Source organism: Electrophorus electricus, chromosome 24 (genome assembly GCF_013358815.1).
Source record: "Electrophorus electricus isolate fEleEle1 chromosome 24, fEleEle1.pri, whole genome shotgun sequence".
Taxonomy (NCBI): domain Eukaryota; kingdom Metazoa; phylum Chordata; class Actinopteri; order Gymnotiformes; family Gymnotidae; genus Electrophorus; species Electrophorus electricus.
In genome coordinates this window covers 10884771-10909873 of record NC_049558.1, presented here as the reverse complement: position 1 = coordinate 10909873, position 25103 = coordinate 10884771, and the positions used below count along the sequence as shown (strand labels likewise).

The window sequence follows — 25103 nt, the reverse complement described above, 5'->3', positions numbered from 1 at the left end:
AAGCGCTTTTGTGAGTCCCGCTAGACACGGGTGTCTGACAGATGCCAAGAATGTAAATGTGAGTGCTATCTACACATCTTGGATTTTCCTCTGATTTAAATCTTCAGTTAATTAATTAAACCTAATTCTGTGTCACATGCAAGTTTATCATAATTCATTTAAATAATAAAAAAAGATCTGCCACCATAATTGAATTCTTGGAACGTCACCAGCGATTTTTTTTTTTAATGTGTGCCGACAACACAGACCCTGAATGCATTTGCTTTAAGGGATGTGAGGATGATGTGAACTGGAGGTCCTGCTCAAAACACGCTGGACCTGCGGAGCTACAATCGCTCCTTACGTCCGAGGGAAAGGGAGGCCAAACGCTAGGTCATCGGAGCGGAGGCAGAGAGAGAGAAAGAACGCAACAGAGAAAGGATGAGAGAGTGTTAGGGAAGAGACGAGAGAGCTAGAACGATAGAGAGAGCCAGGAAAGTTGGAGAAAGAGAAACTGAGGAGAGACAAGCCGGGCGGATAGAGAGAGAAAGAGAGACAGACAGAAACACAGACAGATTTTTCCGGTCTCATACAACCACACAATGCACTTTCACAATAGTAATCACACGGCCAGACCACATTACTCTACAGTTCAATCAAAGGGTTTATTCAGGTGGCATAACTGCACATCAGCGGTGCAGGCCTGGATCTGACCAGCCACAGGTATGGGAAACAATCCGGAAGGTCCTTGGATGATTCCCTGGCTTGGAATAAAGGTTTTCAGAAAACGTTTCAGTGTCACTGAACTAGAACAGTTACAAGGTCTGTAAAATACAGGACATTCAGCATGTAAAAGTGCAACTGTGACCACTTCCACGTTAGATCCAAAATAAAGATAACACATGTATGGACAAATGGCACACGACATGCTGTTTCAGACCAAAATAGTAATGAGAAATGATCCATGATCTGTGGCACAGGACCGGCCGAGTCGTCTGCGAGCCGAGCTCGTGCACAGGAACGTCCAGGACGTCTGTGAGCTTGTGCACGCGTCCTGTTGGCCCAGGTCCCAAGGCACTATTAAAACCATGTCTCCTCACAGTCAGCCAAGGCAGGGGTTATACCCCAGCGCAGCCGAAAAAATGGGCCTTTGCCATATAGCAGCCACAGCACTCGTGTTTCCTTGACTACCCGTGATGTGATCTTCTGTAGGATACTAACCATGGTTGAGGAGAGGTCCACTTCAGTTCAGCTTTCATCATCTTAACTAATGTATCCAGATTCATTTATAATAATAATATTTATTATTATTACAGTATACACCCCTACACACACTCATGGGAACAGTATACACACCTACACACACTCATGGGAACGGTCTACACACACTCATGGGAACGGTATACACACACTCATGGGAACACACACTCATGGGAACGGTATACACACACCTACACACACTCATGGGAACGGTATACACACACTCATGGGAATGGTATACACACTCATGGGAACAGTATACACACCTACACACACTCATAGGAACGGTCTACACACACTCATTGGAATGGTTTACACACACTCCTGTGAACAGTATACACACACTCATACACACTCATGGGAATGGTATAAAAACACTCATGGGAATGGTATACAAACACTCATGGGAATGGTATACACACACTCATGGGAACAGTATACACACCTACACACACTCATGGGAACGGTATACACACACTCATGGGAACAGTATACACACACTCATGGGAACGGTATACATAACTATACACACTCATGGGAACGATCTACACACACTCATGGGAATGGTATACACACCTATACACACTCATGGGAACGGTATACACACACTCATGGGAATGGTCTACATTCTTTTCAATGCCTTGCACTAATCCTTATGACACTGGTTGGGTCTCAGATTGACCAACGTCAGCCAGCAATAATAATAATAATAATAATAATAATAATAATAATAATAATTTGGTTACTGATAAATTTAAAGCAAATATTCACTCTTGACTTTCTCTCCTGCGAGACCCTCACCCTGAATCACATAATAACTAGTACATGTACGTATGTACATATATGTATGTGTTGGTATTTTCAGGGTCAGTTTAAAGTTCGTGTACGTTTTCGTGCATCAGTTATACATCAGTGGCTATTCAAATATCTTGTTTCATAGCAACACGGACAAAAATAAACAGTGATGAGTTAGCATGAGTATCAGAGGCAAGCCCATGGCAAACACTACAGAGAATTCCACATTCCAGAGCACGCACACGGAAAATTCCAGGAGGGAAGGATATTGTCTGGTCACACTGCTCACAACACAGATGTCAAATGGCGACCCAAATAACTTCAGTTTAGGGGTCGAGGATGTTGATCTTGTGCAAGTTTTATACGATCAAATATATAAACATGTATGTATGCACTCAAACATAAAACAAGTTTTTCACTCAGGTACCTGTGTGTCTACACACTTTAGGATGTTGCTGTTCGGTTGGTGTTTTTTTGTTTTTTGACACTTCAGGCTGGACGAACCAGATTGAAAATTAAAGGATTCCTTTCATTTCATGCATCGTTTTCATCTTTTCTATAAGGTCTAAAAGCTCCTTCTGCGTGGCAGTGACCCGTGGCCTCATGTTTGACAACATTCTCCTTTTTCTCATGCAGAAGATGGTCTTGACTGTTTTGTTTTTAAGATTTTCTGTCGCATTCATTTGTCATGCATTTCCATGCAGTAAAAAATCCCCTTCAAATATTAAATGTAACACCATGTGCTGTTCTCTCAAGGGCTCAGGACATCGCTATTAAATTATTCATTTTCTCAAGAAAGAAATCAACACCTCTTGTAAATCGATCGATTCTTTTATGTATTAAAAAAATGGCTTGGACCTTCCAGATGTATGTATCAGAGGAGAAGTGATTTCTGCCTTCATTAATAAACAGCTGGAAAACAGTCTTGGCTGGATCCAACACACATCACTGTGAAGTGAAGAAGGATGAATGAAAAGGTCAGAAGAACACTGGCTTGGGTCAGCAGCCATGCATGATATAAAAAAGAAGAGTGATACATTTAATATGATAGAGAAGAGTGACATATTTAATATGACATAAAAGAGAAGAGTGATACATTTAATATGACAGAGAAGAGTGACATATTTAATATGACAAAAGATAAGAGTGATATATTTAATATGATATAGAAGAGTGATATATTTACTGACATAAAAGTGAAGAGTGATGTATTTAAGATGACGGACGAGATGAGTGATGTATTTAATATGACAAAAGAAGAGTGATGCATTTAATATGACATATATGACATAGAAGAGTGATATATTTAATGACAAAAGTGAAGAGTGATGTATTTAATGACATAATAGAGAAGAGTGCTATATTTAAGGTGCCTATTTTACACTGCAGGTGTTTCCAGGTGATACTGTTGCCTGAAAATTATCAAAGTTCTAGCTGCTGTAATGTGTGGAAGTGTACGATCCACAGGACGTTTCCATGGCGATGGGGGTGCAGGACGTATAATACAGCTGGTTTGAACGATACGCTACTCTCAGTAGGTCTTGAAGTTAAAGGTCTGAAGTCTGTTCATAAGACCGGATTACTCACCTCACAGGAAGCGTTTTGCTAATGCCCAAACGTGTTCCAAATGTGCAGACAAGTTTAAAATAGTCTTTTGAAAGACTTTAAACCACTTATTTAGGAAAGACAACATTGTACATAATGGCCTCCATTTTTTCTGTGCTACAAAAATATATGCATATAACATCCATTGTCCAACCTATGCAAACACTGTCTTTAAATGAATTCTGCTCATGGGGCAATTACTGGACAGTTACACGGACTTCCTCCGTAACCGGGGGAGATCTCTGAAGCTGTGCCCAGGAGAGAGCGTGCTGCCTGGGGAAGAAAAGCCTGTATTGTCCCTGGCAGATGAACCCCCATGGATCCGGTACGAGACAGAGCCGCAGTACACCGAGTTGACGTGGCCAGCACGGTGCCGGCTGAGCGAGCGTCTGGGCCCGCGCCACAGTCCGAGGCGGAAGCACACGCAGGAACAGAGCGATCCCAGCGGAGATGGCTCCGGAGATGGACCCAACGGCCGGGCCGAGGCTGTGTGGGGGTACGGCTCTTCCACCGGTGATGGGATAAGGTTGGTGCAGCTGGTGCCCTCCTCCATGTGCAAGGAGAGCGTGCTGTGACCGTGGCCATCTCTCCGCTGGGCCAGGAGGCCGAGGTCGCGGCCCCTCTTCAGCGAGGCACGCTCGCGCGCGTCGCGTTTCTCGTCTTCCGTGTTCATGGTGAGGAAGCGCAGCACGACCAGGTTCAGGAAGGCGCCGATGACCGTCAGCCCCACCAGGATGTACATGAAGCTGAAGACCACGTAGGGCGTCTTCTCCTGGAGGTCACCCTTCTTCTGCAGGGCCACGAAGTCCCCGAAGCCGATGGTGGTGAGGGTGATGAAGCAGTAGTAGTAGGCATGGAAGAAGGTCCAGCCCTCGAAGTGGGAGAACGCGGCCGCGCCCACGCACAGAGTCCCCAGGCAGGACAGGAAGCCTACGAGCACCATGTTCTCCATGGAGACGCCCGTGCGGCTCAGGCCCAGGCACTTCTTGGCCCGGTGCAGGAGATAACGGACAAACGTGTTCATCCTCTCTCCCAGGCTCTGGAACATCACCAAGGTAAGTGGGATTCCCAGCACGGCGTAGAACATGCAGAAGACCTTTCCGGCATCCGTGCCTGGAGCCGCGTGCCCATAACCTGCAGGGAAGCATCACCGAGGCAACACACGCGTGAATTGGCAAACAGAGGTCAAGCTCCTGTACTGAACTCACGCGCAAGTGTGCAGACAGAATAATGCCTGAGGATAAATGTTAAGGGATGTTGTGGGGAAAAGACACGACTGTAAATCATTTTCGTTTGTGGAAAATACCTACAACACTTTTTCATCGGGAACTTGCCTATGGTGGTGATGACCGTGATGGCAAAGTAAAAAGATCCCGCGAATTTCCACTGTCTGCCCGCGCGGTGCGGCTCCGCCTGTAGCACGACCCTTTCGATCTCCCGGTAGTCGTCCTCGGAGAAACGATACTTCTTCTTCATCTCGCCGCGTTTCTGCTCCAGGATGCGCTTCCGGACGCTCTCCGTCTCGGACTCCAGCGCGTCGAAGACCGCGGCCCCGACGAGCAGGTACGAAAACATGCACAGGATCAGAGACAACGTGCGCACGTTCTGCTTCTTCATCTTCGGCTCAGCGCGCGTGAGGAGGGAGTAGGCGCTCGAGAGTTGGGAGTCGAAACAGGTGGTGCGCTTCAATGCATCGGTAATCCACGCGCGCACGCCTGGGCGATAAAATCCGCACCTGAAATGAGGGGGAGAGATTTAGGTGTCAGAAACGTCTCAAACTGGAAACGAGACCCATCATCCGGCACGATCTTCCCGAAATGTGTCCTGCAGTCGCGTGGCTGGATTGCAGTTTTGGTGTGATGTGATCAGACCCACAGCACGCATCCGCGTTGAATACCTCTCCCCTCATGCGCCACTGCTCGCTCCCCGTTTAGACAGAAGCCAGAACTGGCCCTTGCGCCGAGATCTGAAAAAATGAGCACAGCCTCCCAGTGCACGCGCAGGCTACAGCTCCGCGCAGACCCATGCAGCCCAACGACGCGTCGTTACCTCTATCCTCGTGTCGTTACACGACGCGTACCAGAACGAGCAGAGGCGAGCGAGACCTCCCGCTAAAGCATCCTCGCGCACTGCCAAGAGCACGAGGCACCGCGGCGTTCAGACCACGTGCGTTAGTCACCGAGCAGAGCGCGTTCGAAATGTGCGCACGCTGAAGTGCGGGATGCGTATGGAGTGGTGTTGCTTCTCATCAGTGCGGAGGAAGCACGGACCAATGGGCTTCTGCTGAAGAAACTATTTGGCACATCAATATGTGTTTGTGTGTGTGTGTGTGTGTATGTTTTTTTTTAATCTAACTAGCTAAGGAGCGAAATTGATTTCGAAATTGATTAGTAACGACATCAGTGCGTAACTGTTCGCTGATAAGCTTATCAAGGAAACTTTTCAAAGAAATCCGGTTCACCTCTCCAGTGGTGTTTACGTAATCCGGCCTTAATACGGGATATGTTATGCTTTTGAAATTAAACACGTATTTGTACTCAAATTGTTCCGTGATATCCATTCAGATATGGCTGGCCACACCTAGTGAATATGTCCCTAAGAGTGAGCTGTAGGAACCCGTCTGAGTCCCCGTCCAGCACAGTCCGCAGGGATAGTGTCACACTGGCCTGAAGGCTGATGAAGAGCAGTGATGAAGATCAGGAGCTCTGCTGTCAAGGTGATGCCGTCGGCATTGTGCTGGGGACGAGGGCGCGCCGATTGCAGCAAAACAGAGAATGTTGAGCGTGAGTGACTGGCTGGTGTCTGGCAAAAAGATTAGATGCCGGTTTACGTCGTTAAAATTCCGCGAATATTTCTCATTTGTAGTTGGTAATTTGGTAATTAAGGAAAATGCTTCCGGTTCGTATAAAAGCCAGTCTGTCTAAAAAAAACAAACAAACAAAAAAAACATAACTCAAATCAAAACTCATCAAATTAGTTAGTAACACTGCTGGTAATTCGTTCAAACACCGCAGATTATTCGAATAAACTACGTTCATGTATGAGAAGCGCGCGCACTTGGTCGCTGTCCGCGGTGCTGAAGGTTTTCGCGCGATCGCGTCTCGCTCTGCGGCGTCGGAGTTGGCCAAACTGGGCCTTGTTAAAAAAAGAAATTAGCTTCGTTTCTGTGACAGCAAATGCAAAACTGACGTTTCCAGCCACCGCGCTGAGACATTTTAATAATACTTTGTGCCCTGTGGTAGCCATTGCATTCTATAGCCCAGATCACCCTTCACTCCAGGACATGCTCAACTTTGGCAATGGTATCCATCTATAGACTGTTCTACCTACACTAAAAGGACCAAAAATAATTTTCTATGTTCCTGTGAGTCTAAGGGGGGAGATCAAAGTGACCCGATTGTTTATCTATTCTTTTGCCTGTCTTGAAGCCAGTGAAGGCTGCAATCTGAATTGTAATGTCTACAGCTTGCATCTGCATGTTATTTAATCGATTTTCTGTTTTGCTGTAATCCTTCAGGCCGTATCTCTAATGCAAAACCGCTCGGATGTTAATCAATTACGTCTCTAGTGATAACAAAGCAAACACGCCATGCCAACGGCGATCCGTCAGTTTCCTCTGCTGTCCCTGTCTGTGGGCGATCCGTCAGCCTCCTCCGCTCTGGCGTTCCTGTCCGTTGGCGGCCAAGATGAAGCCGTGAGCGGGCGAAAATAAGATTTCATCTGTCTGCAGAAGGAGACAGTGCTGGGGACATGAGGGAGATCAAAGTGTCATTAAAGCTTAGAGACACTCCATCAAACGGACATGCGCCTGCCCACAGCCACAAAGCCAAACAGTCTGCGTTTCTGTTCTTTAAACCACCCGGAGATCGATAATCGATAAGTGTCTTCCTCACTCACTTTAACGGGGAAACGGATCTCACTGGGCAAACCATGGTTTGTACACAGATACAACACTCCGAGCAGACATCTGACTCGCCCACGTCTTATGGCTATATGTCAGGAGCAGGAGATACAGGGGCAGACATGGCCTGCCATCTCATGTTTCATGTAACATAAGCTTCCAATAGCTTCAGATGAATAGTTTCAACCGATTCATGGCCCTTGAAGGTTAACAGTGCAGCAAACAGTGACTACCAGCTGGTGGAGATCTGCAGAATCAGTCCAGTGTTTGGCAACAAACGTTCATGCTGATCTAATTGTCCCGTATCATATATGCTCCTCCGGCTATCGGCAGCATTTTGCATTGTGTGTTTTAAAGACAAAACCAAATGTGTGGTAAAGGTTCAAAAGAAACTGCATTTCTTTCCCCAAGTCACCTCTACAAGAGAGATAGAGTGATAGAATGATAGAGTGATAGAATGATAGCGTGATAGAGTGATAGAATGATAGCGTATAGAGTGATAGAATGATAGCGTGATAGAGTGGCTGGAAAATGCATTTTCAACTCTGTGTAGAGTTCTCACTATTTAAATCACTTAATTCATCAATTAATGAACCATTCTAAGTGGCAGAACTAGACTACAGTAATCCGGGTGTATAGTAATAGTACAATAATCCAATCCAGGTGTATAGTAATAGTACAGTCATATAATCCGGGTGTATAGTAATAGTACAGTCATATAATCCGGGTGTATAGTAATAGTACAGTCATATAATCCGGGTGTATAGTAATAGTACAAAAATATAATCTGGGTGTAGAGGTAATAGTACAATAATATAATCTGGGTGTAGAGGTAATAGTACAATAATATAATCTGGGTGTAGAGGTAATAGTACAATAATATAATCTGGGTGTATAGTAATAGTACAATAATCTAAACCAGGTGTATAGTAATAGTACAATAATATAATCTGGGTGTAGAGGTAATAGTACAATAATATAATACGGGTATATAGTAATAGTACTGTAATATAATCCAGGTGTATAGTAATAGTACAATAATATAATCTGGGTGTATAGTAATAGTACTGTAATATAATCCAGGTGTATAGTAATAGTACAATAATCTAATCCGGGTGTATAGTAATAGTACTGTAATATAATCCAGGTGTATAGTAATAGTACAATAATATAATCCGGGTGTATAGTAATAGTACAATAATCTAATCCGGGTGTATAGTAATAGTACAATAATGTAATCCGGGTGTATAGTAATAGTACAATAATCTAATCCGGGTGTATAGTAATAGTACAATAATATAATATGGGTGTATAGTAATAGTACAATAATATAATCTGGGTGTATAGTAATAGTACAATAATCTAATCCGGGTGTATAGTAATAGTACAATAATGTAATCCGGGTGTATAGTAATAGTACAATAATCTAATCCGGGTGTATAGTAATAGTACAATAATATAATATGGGTGTATAGTAATAGTACAATAATATAATCCGGGTGTATAGTAATAGTACAATAATGTAATCTGGGTGAATAGTAATAGTACAATAATCTAATCTGGGTGTATAGTAATACTAGTCATATAATCCGGGTGTATAATAATGGTAATCTATGTTTAACAGTAAGACTGTTAGCATGATTGCTGTGTCCGCATTGCCTGGCAGACAGAGCTGTCGCCTCAGTAAGACACTACAGGAAGAAAAGCCCCGAGCTATCGGCCCAGAGCTAGCGTAGCACGGCACGGCACAGGAGAAGCACTCAGCCTCTCAAACACCAAACCAGCGGCTGCCATCATAGGGAGGGAGGCATTCCAAGGGGAAGTGGGATACAGAAGCCCCTAATGACTTTAGTAAAGATGGCAGTAATGTGACTGTGAGAAGGAGTGGGAGAAAATGACAGTGGAAGGAGATAGAGAGAGAGAGAGAGAGCGAGAGAGAGAGAGAGAGGGAGGGAGGGAGAGAGGGAGGGAGAGAGAGAGAGAGAGAGAGAGAGAGGAAAGAGGACAAGATACAGTTGCAGATGTCTTCTGTGAGTCATGGGACATAATTACGATGTTGTGATAAAGAGATGTACATGTTGTATGTTCACCCTCCTATTGGATGGCTGTAAGAGGCCTGTGAAGTGTGTGTGTGTGTGTGTGTGTGTGTGTGTCGGGGGGGTGGGGGGTGGGGGGGGGGTTGCATTCAAGCATTTGGTTATTTTGATTGGTAGAGGAGGAGTGTGTGTGGAGATGAGGTATGACCATGTGTCAGTGTGTTGTGTGTGTGTTGTGTGTGTTGGAAGTGTGTTGGAAGAGATGACTATACGTATGTATATATATATATATATATATATATATATATATATATATATATATATATATATATATATATATATATATATATCTCAGACTGGTTGATTTAGCAGTGATAGAACAGCCACATATAATTATCTCAGTCGTACAACAAGTTGTCCATACCTGTCTATACCTGTCTATGCCTGTCCATGCCTGTCCATGCCTGTCCATGCCTGTCCATGCCTGTCCATGCCTGAGATCTTGGAGACTGAGAAGCAGAGATTAACAGCTGTGGCTGCCCAAATGAAGAAATACACATGAGTAGTAGAATCCAGGAGAATAAACAGGATGTTCTCCTACAAGCCATCCAGAGTGTACTCTCAATGTTAGAGTAACAGCATGAGAACAGACCCACCAAAGCTGGAGACTGAACAACACTGGAAAGCATACAGGAGAAGGAGGCATCACACATCAACAACACGCAGTATTTAGACAACCTGAGCGCAGACCACAGCGACCTCCCTAAACAGGACCCAGTAACCATCACGCTAGCAAGACAGGGTCTCAGTGATGAAGAACTGGACAGCTCCAGGTGGAAATGAGGAAGAACAAGGAGCATTATGGGAGGATAAACCCCTGCATGGGATAGACCACCAACAAATGGTGGCTGAAAAAAAGATGGAATCAAATCCAGCACTGAGGCACTAATCATGGCCAGTCTGTGACTCCACCCGAACCAGTGCCGTCAGTCTGTGTTCCGCTGGCCCCGTGGTCCGGCAGGCGGTGATGTTCAGAGCTCCCAGGTCAACACAAACAGCACAGGCTCTGTCCTGAGAGCCATGGAGCTCTCCAGCTCTGTGGGAACAGAGAGTCCTTCAGCACAAACACTCTGCTTTCTTAACCTTATCAGTGTCCTGAATGTCCAGGGGACTCTGCAGCAAAAAAGCTGATACAACAGCTTGACCACTCCCCTGAGAAAAGTCTGTCTGTGGTGCTCCAGATACTCCCCCCTCCAAACACCTGTCTGGGATGTATGCTAGTGCACCACCCACAGAAGACAGGAATAGGTAAAATGGAAAACTTCACTTCCTTTTGCTGAACATGTGCGTATGCATGTTTGTATGTGCGTGTTTATATGTGCATGTGATTGTGTGTGTACTAACATTCGTATACTGTATACTGTGTGTTACAGGAGTTGGGGGCGGGGTTAACCACTTAACCACTTCATGTGTTAAAAGATCTAAGACTCCACTGTATTTTAAATCCCTGGAGTAGCATTTCCTGGACGTCCTCTTGCCAAATTCATAGTGTGTCTATGAAAACACAATAAGATAATATCAGCTAATAAGTAAACAAGGCTCCTGCAGCTTTTGACCAGGGCATCATGGGATCGGTCTGCCACCTTCAGTTTTCTCATTACGGTATCCTAATGACTCCTGGTAAATTTTATTACAATTTATTTTAATTCAGTTGAATAAAAAAGCAACTTGGAAAGCTACTGAAGTCCCAGCCAAGACATAGACACCACAGACCACAATATCAGAGACAAAGATATCACAGACCTAAATATCACAGACCTAGACACCACAGACCACGGTATCACAGACCTAAATATCACAGACCTAGACACCACAGACCACGGTATCACAGACCTAAACACCACAGACCACAGTATCACAGACCTAAACACCACAGACCACAATATCACAGACCAAGATATCATAGACCTAGACACCACAGACCATGGTATCACAGACCTAAATATCACAGACCTAGACACCACAGACTACGGTATCACAGACCTAAATATCACAGACCTAGACACCACAGACCAAGATATCACAGACCTAAATACCACAGACCTAGACACCACAGACCTAAATATCACAGACCTAGACGCCACAGACTACGGTATCACAGACCTAAATATCACAGACCTAGACACCACAGACCACGGTATCACAGACCTAAATATCACAGACCTAGACACCACAGACCACAATATCACAGACCACAATATCACAGACCTAAATATCACAGACCTAGACACCACAGACCTAAATATCACAGACCTAAATATCACAGACCTAGACACCACAGACTCGGTATCACAGACCTAAATATCACAGACCTAGACACCACAGACCTAAATATCACAGACCTAGGCACCACAGACCACGGTATCACAGACCTAAATACCACAGTCCTAAATACCACAGGCCTAGATATAACATACTAGACACCACAGACCTCTCTCATTTCCTTTATTGGTCATTACATCCCTCACATGTAACCAGTTACATTAAATGCAGTGATTACGAAATCCAGGACTGGACTAGGATTCGGAGTCCAGATCTTCACCAGTGTATCAGATACAAAGTCAAAAGATAGTGCTGGCGTCATCCTTGTCTGATTGTTTCTAAAGGTATGGACTTTGAACGCATCCTGCTGGCTTCAGAAACTCCAGATCGAACCTTTCATCCAGTGCACACCTCTTTCTGCGTCCCTTTGTCACTGTGGATTAAAGATCACTCTTTGACATCCTGTCTAGCACCGCCCACATATCCGAGTTAAGAGGTTCAGAAGGCGCACGGTCTTCTTCCCTGCAGACGCTGATGAGCTCTGATTACCGTGGGCTTTAATCTAGCAGTGTCCTATGCGCTGGCACTGGCAGGTAAATGCATTAGTGCAAATAGCGTGTCCTGTCCGTCGGGCGTCAGGGAACAGCAGGTGGGGTTGGTGTGCTACTTTCCTCATGCGTCCCTGGCACCATGTGGACCTTGTGGTCCATGGCTTCAACCCGGCACCAGTACAGAGGAACTGGAATTCTGTGCCAAAGTCACACTGCAGAAAAACCTCACACCCACACAAACACACACACACACAAAAACAAAAGATCCATCCATCAAAGCTCAGACCTTATTTAACCCTGCCAAGGGGCAGGGAACAAAGATTAAAAGAAATCCCCGCGTCCTCTTTCTCCCTCTCTCTCTCTCTCTCTCTCTCTCTCTCTCTCTCTCTCTCTCTCTCTCTCTCTCTCTCTCTCTCTCTATATATATATATATATATATATATATATATATATATATATATATATATATATATATATATATATATATATATATATATATATATATGTCTATCTTTCCCTCAGTCTATCTATTTATTTCTCTATCCATATATGTCAATCTTTCTCTCTCGTTATCTCTGTCTCTCTATCTCCCTCTATACAAATACATGATCTGCATGTTGCTAAGGAGACAGGGAGAATTATGGGCTAGAGGAGGTGTGCAGTAGAAACTCTACTCAGTGTGGGGAGAGAGAATGAACAGTAGTGATGTCAGACCCTTCCAGTCTGGACCATTCGAGCTCCATTACAGCTCACAACAGCTCCATTACAGCTCACAACAGCTCCATTACAGCTCCATTACAGCTCACAACAGCTCCATTACAGCTCACAACAGCTCCATTACAGCTCACAACAGCTCCATTACAGCTCCATTACAGCTCACAACAGCTCCATTACAGCTCACAACAGCTCCATTACAGCTCACAACAGCTCCATTACAGCTCACAACAACTCCATTACAGCTCCATTACAGCTCACAACAGCTCCATTACAGCTCACAACAGCTCCATTACAGCTCCCAACAGCTCCCAGAGTGTTCCTTTTGAGGACAAAGACCAGTAATACAGGTGAGTGGTTCAGTGAGCACAATTACTTTGATGATTAAGAACCTAATTACTGATCCTGTCACACACACAAACACACACACACACACTCGCTGACTCTGTTTCCATCTCGTTACTGTAAATACACACATATTTAAGCCTGCATGGCCTTTCAGAGCAGACCACTGTCAAACACACAATGATACTGGACATTTTAGACTTGTAAATTATATGGACAACAATGTCAACATCCACATATACACAAATCTAATCGCAATAGTACGGGTTTGGCAGGCTAGTACACAAAACATTAACACTCTGCTTCGTTTCATCCTAACAGGAAGTGATGCAGCACTGTTATGCCAACATGCATCATTGCAAGCTGTGGCGCAAGTACTTTTCACACTGATATGTAAATGTAAAATTGTGTGAGTGTGTGTAGTAGGATGGGGTGAGTGTGTAGTAGGATGGTGGTGAGTGTCTGTAGTAAGATGGGGGTGAGTAAGATGGGGTGAGTAGGATGGGGTGAGTGTGTAGTAAGATTGGGTGAGTGTGAGTATACGTGTGTGTGTGTGTGTGTGTGTGTGTGTGTGTGTGTGTGTGTGTGTGTGTGAGAGAGAGTATACGTGTGTGTGTGTGTGTGTGTGTGAGAGAGAGAGTATACGTGTGTGTGTGAGAGAGAGAGTATACGTGTGTGTGTGTGTGTGTGTGTGAGAGAGAGAGTATACGTGTGTGTGTGTGAGAGAGAGAGTATACGTGTGTGTGTGTGTGTGTGTGTGTGTGTGTGTGTGAGAGAGAGAGTATATGTGTGTGTGTGTGTGTGTGTGTGTGTGTGTGTGAGAGAGAGAGTATACGTGTGTGTGTGTGTGTGTGTGTGTGAGAGAGAGAGTATACGTGTGTGTGTGTGTGTGTGTGTGTGTGTGTGTGTGTGTGAGAGAGAGAGTATACGTGTGTGTGTGTGTGTGTGTGTGAGAGAGGCCCTCTGATGACCTGACGCTAAGTAGTAACAAGCTCTTCTCATAGATCGGCTCTGCCAGGCCACAGCAGCGCTAAGAGCCTCTAAACACTCCCCACAACACTCATCACACACATCACACCCACACACATACACACTCACACACACACACACTCACACTCCTGCCCCTCCTCTCCCCAATGGCACACTCTCACTCAGAAAGCGATCTGGAATACTCACCCCTCCTCAGTAACCCTTGGAGCTTCGCATCCGCTAGCTCCACTGTTCAAATCCATTCACATGGTGACGCGCAGGCCAGCGCAGGGAAAAACACTCCTTTCCACACACACGATTATGACCCCAAGGCATCCAGTGACCCCATCAAAAATTGTAATTACAATGAGCCTAAAGTGTAAACAAAGCAGTAGATAGAGGCAGTGGGTCTAATCCTTTCATCTAAACCGAGAAAGCGAAAGCTTTTTCAGAAGCTGGATATTAATACATTTGCAGAAAGGTTTGTTGTTCTCATACCAGTGACATTGACTCAGATAAGGGATCCAAGTGAAATTAGTCAACTGGCTTCCCTCTTAAAAATAACAGTAGCGTGTTCTTATGGAGCCAAAAAATGACGCTTGTTTACCAAAAGAAAATGACACGTTGGCAACAGAAAACACTGACAGATGACAAAGTGCCAGTCAATCTCAGCCAGTTGAAAGGAAATTACTGAATGTATGCTAAGTCATCAGCGGTACGGCTGAGCCTGAGTAGGAAAGTACAGGAGGGGAGATTTCAGATGGACTGAATTCCGGCTGCCATAACAGATGCTTTAACGAAATAAATAATTGTCAGTGGAGGTCCATATTTTTAGTACAAGCATGACAGGTCAGACGATAATGTTCCAGACGACAGCCGTGGCACTTAAAGGTAAACTCAGAGCAGACCCTAGAGTTGTAGAGCAGACAAGCAAGGAGACAACACACACGGGCAGTACAGCAGAGACTCTGATGCTTCGGCATCAGTCGAAGGAGAGAAGGAGCTTGAAGATGCTTTAGCTGCAGTGAAGTTAAAATCAACAATCCACCCATCCTCCCCCCACCACAGTTACCACAGTAACCAGAGCCAGAAATAGCAACCCAATGCAGGGGGCTGTTCAACATCGCGTTCCCCTTGGTGCAAGGTGCTATTTTTATCTGCTGCCAGTGAGATGTGTGTGAGACACGCAGATGCGGTGCTTAGCTGTCCAGCTAACCTCACCACAATAAAGGAGAGGTGGGCTTTGGTTCTCCCGTTATCTGGACAGGGAGCAATGCAGCTCCAAGGCTGGCAGGGTGACATTCTCCCTTCACCCACACTGCTGGGTCCGCTCTGCCAGTCCAGGGCGGCTGGGCAAAAGCCGTCAGGAGGGGGAGGCGCAAACTGCTTTGCGATCCTCTGCGTGTGACTCAAATGTGGTGCAGCACAGGTTTGCTAATGTGCACAGGTTTGCTAATGTGCACAGGATTGCTAATGTGCACAGGTTTGCTAATGTGCACAGGATTGCTAATGTGCACAGGTTTGCTAATGTGCACAGGTTTGCTAATGTGCACAGGTTTGCTAATGTGCACAGGTTTGCTAATGTGCAGTTTGTCTGTTGGACGTGGGCAGGAGATGTTGCTTCAGCAAATGACATATGAACTATCTTGCAAGGGATTGGCTAAATCAGCACCATGGAAACTGTGAGGCAGTCTCATTGGTGTGAGATTAGAAAAGGTCAGAAGCAACCAAGCACCATGATGGACCCGCCCTGGCAAACGTTTAGAGCATTAGCACAGTCCAGCTTTTAGGAATGCTCCGCTGTCAGCCACTGTTCCATATCTTTCTTCTGTCCAGTCCCAGACATTAGCAATTTATTATGAACATAACAAAAACAATTTTCCACGTTCTGTAGTGGTGGTCAAATGCTCATCTGGCTCATCGTGAGCGATGAGGATGTGCAGTGTGTACACTCACTGTGGCCAGTCACATGTGCGGTGTGTACACCCACTGTGGCCAGTCACATGTGCGGTGTGTACACCCACTGTGGCCACAGTCACATGGAGTTATGCCTCTTCAAAACTGCCTCAACATGACAACACCCAGATTTACCTGAAGAATCTGAATATCTCAAAAAACAAATAACCAGAGAAAATGAAATCCTTATATGGACAGTTATATTTTTGATACTCCCATGTCTTCAACCTTTTAACAGCCAGGGACCCAGCCAGGGACCCAGCAAGGCCTGATATATCCCCCTATATGTCTGATAAGGCTTTCATCCAGGACAAAGCAAGTGATTAAACAAGACACGGAGGGGGTCTTCCTACCAGTTTCAGGACACCGAACGAGGCCCGCTACCAATTTCAGGATGCTGAGCCAGACCTTTTATCAGTTTCAGGATACTGAGAGAGAAAGGCTCTCTACCGGTTTCGGGATACTGAACAAGGCCCGCTACATTACAGGACGCTGAGCAAGAACCCACTCTGAGCGCATAACCAGTTTCAGGACACTGAGCAAGACCTTCTGTCAGTTTCAGGACACTCTTTAAGATAGTACTACGAATCTTTGCTACCATCTCTGAATGTTCAGTGAAAATTCAAACATTTATCTAAAAAACATATTCTGCACATTTTACTAGTGTTTTGTGAAATATGTGTCTGTAACGCATCTCCCACAGAATTTCACCTGTCAGGTTCAACACGTACAACAGCACGTGTAACAACAGATCAGTGATAGATTGTGAGGACAGGTTATTGTGTGCATTAGGTGTGACTATTGTACCATATTCACTGACGATTTTGTTGTTGTGGTTGTTACATAAAATGGGTATTCATCTTGATAAGCAGTACTGTGTCTGCACCAGGTTCAGAGAGCTTCAACCTCAGCTGTGGTGGAAGGCAAAGGATCCATGTCACTGCCTCCGGCCTTCCAAGAAGGGCGGAGAAGTGAAATAATCCCGGGAGAGTTGTGAGATTACGCGCGTTCCTGTCTTTAGGCCTTACCGGTAATACATTTTAACTGTCATTTTACGATGCTACATTAGTGCTATACACTGGAGCTAATCTGGATGGGATGTAGTTCAGATATTTTGGTTAAAAGGAGACAGGGCAGTATCGTTTTACAGTCGTGTGAAAACGCTCATGTTTGAATTCTAAATGCTCCATGAATACTTTTATCTGGGTAAAAATAGGAATGAATATTCTGCATGTTGTAATTCAAATGACTTACTGAAATGCGCAATAACTACCATTATACATTTGAGAAAGTCGTTATCGACACCCGCGGCACCAGAGAGATTGTATTCTTTCATTTATTCCATATCGCACAGCCACTCTGTATCTGTATCTCTAGATTAGTCGAATATTTGCCTACCTACTGGGGTCAAGCCGCGTGACAGAACGGCACCCCTGCACAATTAAACCTCTGGAGTTTAAAAACATTTATTAAAAAATAGGGAAAACTTTTTATTATATGTGGGATTCATTCCAAGACTACAAAAACATTTAAGGGTTTAAAAGGATGTGATTCTGAATAACAATAAAATCCTTAGTTACTCCCCTAATCTGTACAACACAGCCTACTAGAACCTTTAAAAACGAAGCGATCGTGCGTGGACGGGCGTTTTTATTCCTTTATTCATTGCTGTCGGTGCAGCTGGTTTGCTCGCTACCCGCGGGCCCGCGTAGGCTCGCGCCGCACGTTTCCCCGTGCGCCACGCGCCGATGGAACTTTCGGCGTTCTCGCGCAGCGAAGCCTGATGGTCGTGGTCGGCGCGCGGAGCGCACGGGCGACGGGGGACCAAAGTTCGGCTCGCGACCGCACGCGTGTGAGGATGGAGGACGAGCTGGTGTGCGAGTACGACTCCACCTGGGACACCGAGAGCGAGGGCGACGACGCGGCAGACAACGGCGCGCGGCGCTCGAGCCACGACAGGACCAGAAGAGCACGGGCCGGCTTTGTGCGTGCTACTGCTAAACCCGTTCATTCACGCGCGGCGGCGGCGGCGGCGGCCTTTCGCTGGAGCTCCCGCTTATGGTGCCGGACCACAGCATAGCACGCGTTTGTATTTCAGAGCCGTTTGTGCGCGAGAGGTCGCATTAGCGGGGCTTTTTGCAGGACTTTAGCTTCGCGAGCTAGCCTAGCTGCGAGCATCACACACCGACGCTGCGGCGTGTAGACACGCGCGCTAAGATAGCCGCTTCGCTTTTTGCTCGGTTTTTTTCCCCCCTCGCGTGGCCCGTTTAACGGACCCGTACGGTCGTTTCAGTAAAGCAGCACGAGACCGGGGTTTTGTATGGTCTTAGAACTGCAGGACTGGCTCGCGCTAACGGCGTGCCGTTGTGCTAACTGAGCGAGCCTTCGTTTGAATGAAAGATCACGATGCGCGAGGTAACTGGCGGGGCAGGTGCCTTTTAAAAGTAGGTGCTTGTTAGTTTACTGGGAGAATTGGTTTTGCACTCCTGCTTTACTCTGTTACGAGACATTTTCTCGTGCCCCTGAGAGCACAAAATAAGTGCCAGCGCACATTAGGCGTGTTCCTCCAAGCCTAGCGGAAACGCGAGACCCGTGCAAGAGCACGTGACACTCTGCAAGAATGCGCCAGTCGGTTGAAAACGTCTCGGCGGATTCGGCCTCTCGTGCAGGGAAGCTGGGTTGTGCGCGTGTGCTTTCGCTTGACGCAACAGCCCGTACGTTCGTACCGTAGTGCTGTGTGTACACAGGCACGTTTGCTCCCTTACCTGTGGCACATGCATTTATTCGTCATTAGTTTTACTCACGTTTTCCTTGAGATGATGAGCAGGTTCAGCTGTGATTGGTTGTTAAACTGGTTTCTGGCTCTTTCCTTTTCTCAGTGGTCCAATTCGTCCTCCAGAAACCTTCGTGCAGCCAAAGACATGCAGAACTACAGACACGGCTATCCAGTAAGCGTTCACCATAGTGATGGCCCTCAGCCAGTCTGGTCTTTGAATTGGTGAATTGATCCATTTGTATACTTCTCCCCTCAGAACATCATTGACGAGGAATGCGCAGAGGAGCGAATGCCTAATTTAAAATTCTACTTGAATGAAATGAAGTCCTCTCCTGATGGTGCGTCTTCTATCAGTGCTTTTTTAACTCCTGGTTTCTGGCACGGGGCTTGTTGGGCAGACAAATCTCACTCTGCATTTGTGTTTTTCAGACGTATCGATCGAGACGTTTCATAGCGAGTGGAGAACAGACTACAAGAGGCTAGAAAGGGTTCACTCTTACATTCAGTGGTGAGACACGATGGTTGTTGTTGCTTTTCAAGGCCTCAACCAGGACTGGGTGGAACATCAGTGGAGAGGGCTAGCCCTGAGCAGAGGTGGATTAAAGACTTTCAAAATAAAAGTCTCGCCTGTGCTTCCTACTGCCTGTCCTGGCCCAAACCAGCAGTCTGTTATTATTAGTGAACCCAAATGCACGTTAGAACTCCAAGACAGGCCTTTTACGTTTTGAACCTTTAAAAAAAAAAAAAAAAAAAAGGTGTGATGTACTGGGATGTTGTTTTTTTTTTTTTTGGTTATGTCAGCACGTGTTTGGCTCCCACGGTAACGCTGTTCTTTTCCTAACAACTGTTGCTTCTGCTAGGCTGTTTCCTCTGCGTGAGCCTGGGGTGAATTACATGGCCACCGAGCTCAGCAAGAAGGAGATCCAGGTGAGAATGTGGGCGCTCCTGCACGCGGTCCCGAACGCCTCCCTCGGTCAGATACTTGGTGTTAAAACGAAGCTTCAAATCTTTGCGTCCGCAGCCAGAAGGATCATCTCTGATTACACAGATGATGTGTGGTTCTGTGACTTTATATCAGAACCTCAAACAATGGGAGGGGAAAAAAGGTTTTATGTGTTCGCACGTGCGTGTTTGCGTGCGTGTTTGCGTGTATGATGCTTAGCTTGCGTCTGTGCCGGTTTTGTGAGTTTTTGGGTTTCTTTCCAGGCGTTCCGGGAGAGCGAAGAGGCCAGGCGACGCCTTGTGGATTCCTACGAGCTCATGCTGGGTTTCTATGGCATCCAGCTTCTGAACCGCGAGACTGGAGAGGTGACGCGCTCAGAGAACTGGAGAGAGCGCTTTGCCAACCTGGAGCGGTGAGTCACGTGCCTGGCACAGGATCGCGCGGGATGATGGGACGCGTTCAGACCAGGAGGAAGCAGCTTACCGCCGCCGGTACCTCGGGGGGTTTTACGCCACGAGGCCGTGCGAGAATGCGTATTTTAGCTGCGACAGTTGCCGAAAAGGAATTCGGAAATGTTTTTCTTTACAGTTGAGGCTTTTCACGATATCAGTATGATTTTCCCTACCTTACATTTTTCTGAAACTTATCTGACGCTTTTATCCAAATCGACTTGCAATTATGGCTGAGTGCAACTTCAGCAATTGAGGGTTAAGCGTTTTGTTCAGGGGTGCAACAGCGGCAACCTGGCAGTGGTGGGACTTGAACCGGCAACCTTCTGATTACCAGTCCAGTACCTGAACCACTGAGACACCACTCGAGACGTGTGCGTGCGTGTTTGATTGTTTTTTTGTCTGGCTGGTAGGAACATGCACAACAACCTGCGGATCACACGCATGCTGAAGAGTCTGGGGGAGCTGGGCTTCGAGCGCTTCCAGGCCCCACTGGTGCACTTCTTCCTGGAGGAGACACTCGTCCGCAAGAACCTGGGCAGCGTGAAGCGCAGCGTGCTCGACTACTTCCTGTTCGCCGTGCGAGACAAGCGGGAGCGCCGGAAGCTGATCCGCTACGCCTTCCAGCACTACGAGCCGAAGGACAAGTTCGTGTGGTGCCCCAGGAGAGTCCAGAAGCGCTTCAAGAAGAAGGCGGAGAAGAGACTAGACCTGTCGGTGGGCAACGGGCAGCCGGCCGACGAGGGCCAGACCCCCGGCACGAGCACGGATGCGGAAAGGGATGACAAGGCCGTCGAGACCCGGAAGGAGAGCGAGGACGACCCCATGAGCGTCGATTTGGAAAAGCAGCTGGAAGGTACCTCGGTCGACCCCGAACCGAACCCAGACGGTTCCGCTGTTTATCCCGCACCTCTGGAGGCCAGCAGCAGCGCAAACGACGGGGAGATGGATCTGTCCGGCGGCACCGAGTCCAGCATTGCTAAAGCCCAGGACGGGAGCACGGAGGAGAACAAAAAGGCCAGGGAGATGGTGCCGGACAGAGGCCCCGCAGACGCGCAGATGCCGGCACCGATCGACGCGGACGAAGACCCCGCTCGGCGCGCAGGCCACGACGGCGCCCAGAACAGCCGCCGCTCACCAGAGCTTCCTGGCCCGCAGGACGAGAGCGACGCCGGGGCCGAGACCTGGGCCGCGGTCGGAAGCCCCAAACACGTCCTGCCCTGCGCGTCCCCGAGCAAACGGGCAGAAAAGCTCCCCAGGACAGAGACGGCACCCGTCCCTGACCGCCTGGAGACGCCAGGGGCGGGCGTCGTCACACACGGCAGCAAGCAGAGCGAGGCAGCGGCTCTGATGGACGGCCAGCCGAGCGCGGCGGGCGGTGCGGGGTCCTAAACGCTGCGGATGAACACCGACATACAAACTACTCTAATTAGGTGCCGAAATATGCACAAATAAATACAAAATCATTCTTGGGTGGGTAAATTTTTTGTTTGTTTGTTTTTGTTTTTGTTTGGATGTAAATCACCATCACGTTTGGGCAGGGCTACGTGTGTATGGGAAGCTTGTATCTTGGCCTCCGTCAGCCCCTCGTCACCAATACGCCATTTTTGCGCATAATTAAATTATTTTAATGATGTTAATGTGGTCTGGATGCTTGATGCGGTCTCGTCGTTAGGAGCTTGTCTCACCATACTCGATTGCACGCTGACTAACTGGGGAAGAGTTGGGTAAGCGGAAATGGTATTTTTGGTGGTGGTTTTTTTGGTTTTGTTTTGTTTTTTAACTATTGCACCAGGCGTTTTCATAAGAAGCAGAAGTGCTCACATTTACCGTGTGGGAGGATCAGTATAGTATAATTTCTGTGAAAGACCAATGAGACTCAACTCTGTTTATGGAGTGTGTGCACAGAATGTCCCTTTATCCAGATTAGTGAGTGTAACACATTCAGGAGGTTCTCCAAAGTCTAAGCCAGAAGACCGCCGCGCTGGTCGGGTCTGCATTGCTTCATGCTGTAGTCTGCACTGAAATAAATGTATATCATGCTATTCTATAATACAGAAGAAGGAAACTAAAAGGTGAGTTTCTCAGGCCTGTGAGGAATCTAAGCCTAGCGACCTAGAAGAGTTCCAACAGCAGATCAACATGTACGACATCCGTCCTACTTCAGAGCGTTCGGCCTGCCAGACCAAAGATTAGTCCTGAACCAAGACCAAGGACCAAGGTGGACTGTTGATGGAGAATCACGAATGACCATTCAGTTTAGTCCCATACTAGGCCAACCAGCCTCGAGAGTTCCAGCACTGTGATGGCTCAGTATCCACAGTGCTGTCATGGGGAGTCTCATTAAGCACAGCGCTGTTAATGTGGGTCTTTTGGTGCTGTGGGCCATAGTTACACTGCATTGCTGTAGAGGTTCTGCATCCCAGGCTCTGGGTTTGGTTTACGTTGTGAATCGAATGTTTTGTCGCCATGGCTTCGTCACAATCGCTGTCTGGGACCTAGGGTTTCTTCATGCCACATAATTTCTGTTTTCGTGTGCATAGTTCAGAGCCACGTTGCCACCAACTTTGGCTTCCTGCTTGCTTGTTTTTTTCCACTTAAACGAGGAAGTCGAGGATTCTGGCACTCAGGTTCAATTCTTAGTGTCTGATGCCTTTTGACCCTCATATCCACTCTGGTTCTGATCTGTCTAACTGCGTCTCCTGCACGCCGCTCTGTTTATTGGTCATTTTGACTGTTCACGTGAGGACTCAGCGTGTCGGACGTGCCGCGCTGGGGCCAGCGTGTCGGATGTACGCCTTGCACTGATGAACTCAATATGAAGGCGTTCAGGTATTCATGCTCTGAACTAATGCACTGCTTAAAAGAAATGTGTCTTACAATGTGAAGAGTCACGAGGAGAAGGACCTGGCTGATTGTATGAATTTCTTTCTCTTTCTGCAAGCGAGATACTTGTGACTGAATGTTTTGTGACCAGCTACCAAGTCACGTAATAAATGGAGACTCTGAAGAGCCGTGCTTAATATTATTTTGTTCTGTTTTGTTTTCTCATTTTAAATACTCAGGAAGATGTAATCAGTGTTGTTTTTTGCTTTGCTGGGTCACCCTTACCTACCCCTACCTACCCTCCCATCAGTCTCTCTATACCCATTTTTGCCCCCATTCCATGGATCGAATAACTCAGAGAAATAAATCATCAATAATTCACTGAACAGACTTGAATTTAGCAACATAGAAGAGGTTGCCTATGTGTCCTGGTGGCTCATAGATGTGTGACTGATGTGTCTGTTTTCATAGCTAGTACCAGATAGTTCCTTTAACCTGAGGCATTTCTGAAGACTCCAAACCTAAAGTTCGCGGTCTGCTTCTTCTGTTTAAAATTTGCATTTGTCTCTTAAATAAGAAAAGAAAATAAACAACTAAACAAAGGCGTTTGGAAGTTTCTGAAGTGAATTGGTCAGTTAAGTTTGAAACTAAGATTTCCAGGTTGGGTGGTTGGACTGTCAGAATCATACACACAAGTTGTAAAGTGAACTGATGTCAGAGCGTTTGTAGATTAGATAAAACTTTATGGGGAGTGTGCCAAGTACAAGGTCACTGAACTACAGTTGCAGTCTTCTCATGTAGCATCTCTGGTAAAGCATGTAGAAAAAAAATGCTAGCAACAGCGAGGTCATGGGGTCATTTCCCAGGGAGCACTGGGGCATGCTGTCACACATATAAATGAAAGTTGCTCTGGATAAGAGTGGTTAAATGAAATGGAACAACCAGGTGTGTGTGTGTGTGTATGGTAGGTACAAACGAAAGGAGTGAGTTACAATGCATAGCAAATCAGTCCCACATCAGATATACAGCTTAAGGTGAGTGACTGTAATGTCCTGAATGAAGGCAGATGTAGATTGTGTAACTAAATGTTCAGATTTGAAGAGTAGTGATCATTGAACCAAGTCCCTGTTTAAATGGCCTTTATTTGTTAAAGTCTGGTCGGGTCAGTAACCCTCTCTGGTCACTGTGACCGAGCGGTGTCAATCCTTAAGAGAGACTCGGAGATGAAGAGAAGCCCTGCACCCAAAATTGCTATGGGGTCTGGGTTCGGCCTCACCCCACCTGAACCTCAGTTTAAGATTCAGGCCACGTCTTCTCGGATGAAACCGAGTTTAGCCACTGCGTTTTTAATAATCCAAATAGATGAAGTATGTTGAGCTCTCGCACACATCCAGGCTTCATCCATATTACGCGCGCCAAAATCTGCGAGTTCACATTGTCTGTTTGGACGCATGAATGCCCTCACGATCCGTTTCGTGCTCCCTGTGCGCCGTTCTCGTCGTTCTGCACCCTGACGGAAATCTGAAACGCGTCCCACTTTTCAGGCCCCGTGCAGCGACCCCCACCGCCTCGCGCCCTTCGTTTACCTGCTCCTTCCCCCTCCTCCACCTCAGCAGCTACAGCACGAGCGAGCTCAGCCCCTTCGGCTGGAGGCTCGGGTTTATCTGGCAGCAGCG

General features: G+C 46.6%; 2 protein-coding genes across 2 annotated transcripts; one reads left to right on the top strand and one right to left on the bottom strand.

Moving 5' to 3' along the window:
• Positions 1-1795: 1795 nt before the first annotated feature.
• Positions 1796-19320, bottom strand: kcnk15 (potassium channel, subfamily K, member 15). The gene is made up of 3 exons (XM_027025296.2): positions 19238-19320; positions 4974-5374; positions 1796-4773 (listed from the first exon to the last, which is right to left on the bottom strand). Exons 2-3 carry the CDS (start codon positions 5254-5256, stop codon positions 3848-3850), a joined length of 1209 nt encoding a protein of 402 aa, XP_026881097.1. The 5' UTR covers positions 5257-5374; positions 19238-19320; the 3' UTR covers positions 1796-3847.
• On the top strand, positions 18142-23629 carry ogfr (opioid growth factor receptor). Its single transcript, XM_027025282.2, has 7 exons — positions 18142-18417; positions 19313-19381; positions 19466-19547; positions 19639-19717; positions 20070-20136; positions 20416-20564; positions 21015-23629. The coding sequence occupies exons 1-7, from the start codon at positions 18217-18219 to the stop codon at positions 21991-21993; spliced, it is 1626 nt and encodes a 541-aa protein (XP_026881083.2). The 5' UTR covers positions 18142-18216; the 3' UTR covers positions 21994-23629.
• The last annotated feature ends 1474 nt before the right edge of the window (positions 23630-25103 follow it).